Here is a 6,436-nt window from a genome sequence, read left to right as displayed (position 1 = left end):
CCTCGACTCTGCTTTAGTGTCAGGTACGAAATGTGTTCTTGCTATTTACATTTTATTATTACTAAATATGGTGTGTGTATGTTAAAGTGTAAAATGTTCTGTTTCTCTATTCAGAGGTGAAGAAGATTCAAGTTGTGGATAATTTGATGTATGTTCTAAACAATGAGGTAAGAGAAAACTGCTGTTGATGCACACGATGATGGACCATTTTTCTAGCCTTAAAAGTGTGCATAATAATTTGTGAACTTCTCAGACTTGAACAATAAGTTCAGCTCTTCTCGGGGTATTGGGAGCATGATCACATGGAAGAAAATTCTAAAAGTTAAATGCAATTTTTTGGCACACTTTGACGAGTCCAACAGCCTTTTAATTACCAATCGGAGCAGACCTAGATTAAAGTGGACTCAAACCTGGTCTCAGTCCACATTTCATTCACATTGGTATTTTTAGAAAGTCAAACAATTTGAATATTATAATTGTATTTATTATTATTATTTTCATAAAAGACAGAAATATTGTTTTAATCCCATCTAATCTGATCTCAAGGTCCCCCCTACGTGAAAGATCCTTGTTTTCATAATTGATCGTTGCTGCCACACTCAAGTTCTTATCCCTGGTAGTGTCACAATACCAAAACTACGGCTTCGGTACGATGCCTGACTAAAATATCTCAATACTTATTCTGAACCGATACCACGACAAAAAATACTAAACAACAGCAAAAGAAATTGAACAATAGATGACCCACACATTATAGTTATGCTTAACTTAGTTCATTATTTTATCTATCGATTAAAAAAAACAACTGAAATCTCTCGCTTGACCAGTGTGTGCCTGACCTGCTTTTTACGCTCGTTAAGCACTCTCTTAACTGCTGACTAGCTTTTTTGTTGTTGTTGAGCCGTGTTTGTTTCAGAAATGCACATTACAAGCTGATTCCATAAGTTCTTCCTCTACTTGATATGGAAAACAATTTTCCTTTAATTTAATTAGTTTGAGGTATGTTTCGCAGAACCAGTGTGTGATTCCATTGTTGTTGCCAGCGGTTGTAGATGGATGCGTTACTTGCTCGCCTCAGTGCTGTACTCTGGATTTTGATCATTTGGGTTTTGTTTCCAAATCACCAGCTCGGAGCTGCGTATGCATCTCTCTCTCACAAATGTAATGCAAAGGTTCAACAGGAGTCAATTTTTGCTGAATCGAGCAGAAATTACATATAAATCCTCTGCTTGCGGCGTCAAGTCACGCTTGTCAGGAAAATGAGAGAATACACAGTTTGAGCTGTTCATACATCATCGAAAGCGGTTTACTTTGAGTATGACTGCATTCACATCAGAAAGGAACTGGACCAGAGTTGGCAAGAACTGAGCCGCAGACTCGGTGTGGTTCATGGGAGTGCTCCCAAGTTCAGAAAACAGCGTTCACATTATCCAAACAAACGGTGTAGTAAATGACCACTAATGTGAACATCTTCTTCTTTCCAGGGCATGCTCAGCTTGCTGGACTTTCACTCATTTGTCATGCTTTGTTGCTGGCCGGATCAACACGTTGAAGATTTCCTGCTGATATCAGACGGGAACTCCTCAACTATTACACAGCAAGTGTCTCATTTTGACATACAAAGACAGGGTGCTTATTTTTCGTTATTAATTCACACATTGATGGATTCATTTATTTTGTGTTAAACAGGCAAGATGAAAACAGCATGAAAATCATGTCCTTGGTAGTTGAAGAAAACAAGGTATGTAATGAGCTATATTTGTGTGTGTGTGATATATATATATATGTTCCAGTTGTGTCTAACAAATGAATATGCTGGAGTTTCATTTCATTTTCTTTTCTTGATTCTTTTTTTGAAACCCTTCCAAACAATGTGTGGTGATGTAGCTGCTGTTTGATTTTATTTATTTATTTTTTGACTTTTCTGCAATTTTCCAGCTTGGAGAGTCTTTGGCCACTCAAAGTATGAAACGGGAAGTCACTGCTGGATAATGTCATGTTCGTAGTCACCCTGTTGTGCTAAAAATTGTAAATATGAATGGGAATATACTTTAGAGATGTTTTACTCCGAATAATTTCTAGGGGTACCAATAATTGTGGCCATATATATATATATGCCCCCCCCCACACACACACTTTTTTTTACTTCAATTAAAGGTTACATGTTTTAAAAAGCGTTTTGAATGAAAGATCAAATGGATAAACTATGCAGACTTATTTTGCCAGCCTTTGATCATATTTATCAAGAGTATGAATGTGTCATATTCAAGCCTCTGGCACAAGAATAGATGTCAACTAAAAGGACAGAAAGCAACGCAGGGCTCGACGCCAAGGATGTTTCTGCTGGTCCGGTCGGGCCAGTGCTGCAGATTTATACTTGCACTGCCACAAAAACATAAAATAAAATAGTTGCTGTTATCATTGTTTTTGACCCATGGAATCTTTTATTATAATAAATAAGCTTATATGACATCAACATTTTAGATATCAATTTAATCTTAAAATTCTCGATTCTAATTTCACACCACGGCAAAAACTAATAATGCTTGAACTTTATATTTGTTAGTAAAGACGAGCGAACAGTCCGTAAATAAGAGCCAATTATAATCAGTAGCACAACTGAATATATAGAGCAAAGACACACATGAAATGATGCTTCAGGAGAGACAGCAGCAGACGGCTTTCTGTGGTTACTGCTGTAAACAAAGCAGCGCTGCGCTAATAAACACTGCTGTAATCTTCATTATACAGAGCCCAGATGCAGAGAAACACCATCTAATCTGTTCTGAAGACCGTCAGTTCCCCTCAGAAACCCTGATTCAGTGTTTAGGATTCTCTCCCAGCATCTCGCTCACCGTGAGCAGTGATCTTGCTCTGTCTGTACAGTGTTTTCTCCTCTCTGCGCTCGTCTTCAGTGTCTCTGCTCTCTGTGAACGCCGTTTACACACTTCATAGTATTTCCACACAAACGTCATTACATNTAAACAAGCAAAGCTTAAAAACACGTGATAAAGGCTGGTGAGCAGCGGTCACTGATCTCTTTCACGCTGGACCCGAGCCATCGCTCAGTCCTTATCCTCGAGTCCTGCAGAGGATGTGTGTGAACCGTTTAAATGCAGTGTTTGTATTGGTGGCAAATTAAAGCATGTGGTCACTACTGAAATAAATGATGTAGAGTAAATCCATGTTTTTGGAAACTAGACTACAACTTCCACCGTTTCTAACATTTTATTTTATGGCATAATGCACAGATGTTTAATGTGTAATCTAAAATATGGGGAAGTACTGTACAGTAAAGAGCAAGCACACTTGAAATATTTCAGTGTAACATGACAAATAGCTGGATTTTTATGTCTTTGTTTTATGGGTATATCAATTTTAGCGGTAACTTATTTCATATTTTTGACACCATCTACAAATGAAAAGTAAATGATGCAAAGTCTCCCTCTAGTGGTGGTTAGTTTCACATGTTTACTGCCGTGGCTTTCCCGGACCCTTCATGTGCTGTTATTAGGCTTTGACTGCCTGCTGTATATCTATATATTGTTCAGATGCAATCAAAATTATTCAGCCCCTTTGACCTGCAAGACCTTTCGCTGCCGAGAACAAAACTTTATGAAAACAGTTCAACAAAGGCATCAGTAAACTAATATAGAAAGTTTATTAATACACATTTGAGTAATTCTGAGAATGTAAAGTTGATGAAAAAAAAATCTAATTGGCTCTAAACACTCATGTACAGAAGTATTTGACCCCCAAAAGCCGAATCTTTTATTCTGAATATTCTCCAGTAAGTGCTCCGAAGCTTCTGTGGGTTTTCTGCTGCAAGACACTTTAATTAGAGTTAGTTTTAGAGTTTCTAAAGGCTTACTTGTGTTTTAACAATTTTGTGTCCTACTGTACAAACAAGTGACTCATAAACAGCAACAGTGTATAGGGGTTAAATAATTGTGTATAATACCGGTGTATTACAAAAAAATAAGCCCTGTAATTAAAAAATATTAAGTTATATATTGACTATCACCTTTAGTATGCCACTAAACTGTTCCAATAATTTATTACAGTCTCTGTGGGGTTGAATGGTTTTGATTGCATTTGTGTAAACAGTGATGTCACAATCACTAAAAATACAGTTTTCTGGTTTTAATCTTCACATTTTGTCATCCGTGTTAAGGGTCGTGCTAGGAAGCTCGTGGTTCAGTCGCTGCCTTCGATGGAGGTTTTCTACTCGCTGGAAGTTTCTTCTGAGTCTTGGTTGATCCAGAAGGGAGTCAGTATGGTAAATAAAACAATGGATCATAACAGTATGGAGATATACATGGTATAATGCAGACATGTAATATTTGATTCTAATGCTCTGTTGTTTGTCGTGGCTTGTAGGGGTGGGTGATATACTGGTTAAAATGATGAATCGAGTGTAGTTTGTTACCGTAATGCAGCGTTTCTTTGCTCAGGCTTCAGTGTCCCTGCGAGGGGTGTGATGGCACACAGGTGACAATATGTTTGCTATGTTTTCAGTAAAGCAGAAGAGAATTAAAAAAAAAACATTAACTTATTTTTCTTTGAACCGTGGTTTACTGAACACAGCTTGGATTACTTATGGTGCTGTTTAAATGCCTTTATGCGATCACAGATCTTTTGTAATTAATCTCACATGACGATAACATTTGTAATAAATATATTTTTGCATTTAATAAATGATGGTATATTCGCAGCAAGGTATATCAGTATAAATGACACTGACCCGTCCTGTATCTGAGTTTAATATTAGGTTCTGCATGTACAGTAGTTACACGTGTGCCGTTACACCCCTAGTTCCATAAGAGATCATATTTAGCAAAGTTGTGAATGTGAGTCTGAATTGTTTATCTGTGCACATCCTTCTGTTGAATTGTCTTGTTCTCATGAGCTGCGCGCGCACACACACACACACACACAGGTTTGTTTTTGTGAAAAGTGGGGACTCTCCATAGGTGTAATGGTTTTTATACTCTACAGACCGTATATTCTATTGCCCTACACCAACCCTACCCCTAAACCTACCCCTCACAGGAGACTTTCTGCTATTTCAGATTTTCAGTACACTCCATTCTGTGTGATTTATAAGCGTTTTGAAAAGTGGGGACATGCGGTAATGTCCTGAAGTCACCTTCTCCTTGTAATACCTGTTATACCTTTGTCATTATACACATTTATGTCCTCATTTGTCACAAAAACGCGTGCACACACGCACTGACATGCACACACTCACACATACACGCACACGCGCGCACTCACACACTCACGCACACACGCACGCAGGCACTCACACACGTACTCACACACAGACACTCACGCACTCACACACGTGCGCACTCACACACGTATGCGCGCACACACAGACACTCACGCACGCACTCACACACGCACGCAGGCAAGCACTCACACACGTACTCACACATAGGCACGCACGCACTCACGCATGCACTCACATACACACACACGCACTCACACACTCGCACGCATGCACTCACACATACACGCACTCTAACACGCACGCACTCGCGCACACATTTGAATGTGTATAGGCCTTCTTGCATTATTATGCTGTTATATTATGATTATATATTCAGTGGCATAAAATGGTCTTAAAATGACAATATTGTTTATCTCAATTATTTCTGGGGAAATATATCGCACAACAAAAAGTTATCGTGACAGGCCTAATTATGGGATCATTTTGCTATTTGTTGTAATGAAGTGCACCAATAAAAGGGTTTCATATTTTGCTGCGTAGTGGCAAGTCTGCAGTCTGTCTGTATCCTTTTCATTCACCGCCTGATTCCTGTTTGCCCCGCAGCATGATCTCGTCAGTCAGGTGTGTTTGTGCGCAGGCTTGTTGTTTAGTCTCTAGAGGCACTCCTTCGCGGCTGGTGCTGGAAAGCCTATGGGAGCCAGAAAAAAATGGTTAATTATAGATGTGGGTTTTTGTTAATAACCAGTATTTCCAAAAATTGGTTATTGATGCTGATTAACTTGTTGGAAGTAATATATTGGTCGACCTCTAAAAGAAACTGTGCTTGAATAGTTATTCTGCTTGATGAATTTCTGCTGGTATATTGTCCACCTCATATAGAGTTATGAGCCGCCCCGATGCCCTGCATAAACTCATAAATCCATCTCTCTTCCTCAGGACCCTTTCTATTTGCTGGAGGGAGTTTTGGCGAACACAAAGAGGTGGCTAACAGACACGATCATGACCGTCTATAAATATTAAGACCAATGATTTGCTTTTATATTGTGGTGTTAATATGTTGCAGTATATTGTTCACATTTTTGGAGCCAAAAGCATGATAGCTCATTTGTATGTGTTCTAGCAGCCCTGAAGATCCCGTGTCTACTGTTGTGATCCGATGCTTCACAGAGGCGCTGCCAGAGAACAGGTGTGCTCATGAAA

At 38.9% G+C, this 6,436-nt stretch overlaps 1 protein-coding gene across 1 annotated transcript; it reads left to right on the top strand.

Moving 5' to 3' along the window:
• Positions 1–6: 6 nt before the first annotated feature.
• On the top strand, positions 7–6,422 carry LOC107578742 (kinetochore-associated protein 1-like; the record flags this gene model as incomplete). Its single annotated transcript, XM_016264669.1, has 7 exons — positions 7–23; positions 115–167; positions 1,485–1,597; positions 1,690–1,741; positions 4,175–4,279; positions 6,173–6,216; positions 6,357–6,422. Coding segments are annotated over exons 2-7 (401 nt in total), but the record flags the coding sequence as incomplete, so codon positions are not given.
• Between the last annotated feature and the right edge of the window lie 14 nt (positions 6,423–6,436).

This window comes from Sinocyclocheilus grahami, unplaced genomic scaffold (assembly GCF_001515645.1).
Source record: "Sinocyclocheilus grahami isolate Dianchi unplaced genomic scaffold, SAMN03320097.WGS_v1.1 scaffold11737.1, whole genome shotgun sequence".
In the NCBI taxonomy this organism is placed as follows: Eukaryota; Metazoa; Chordata; class Actinopteri; order Cypriniformes; family Cyprinidae; genus Sinocyclocheilus; species Sinocyclocheilus grahami.
Note: the sequence above shows the minus strand (reverse complement) of the source record. Positions and strands in the feature narration are given on the sequence as shown.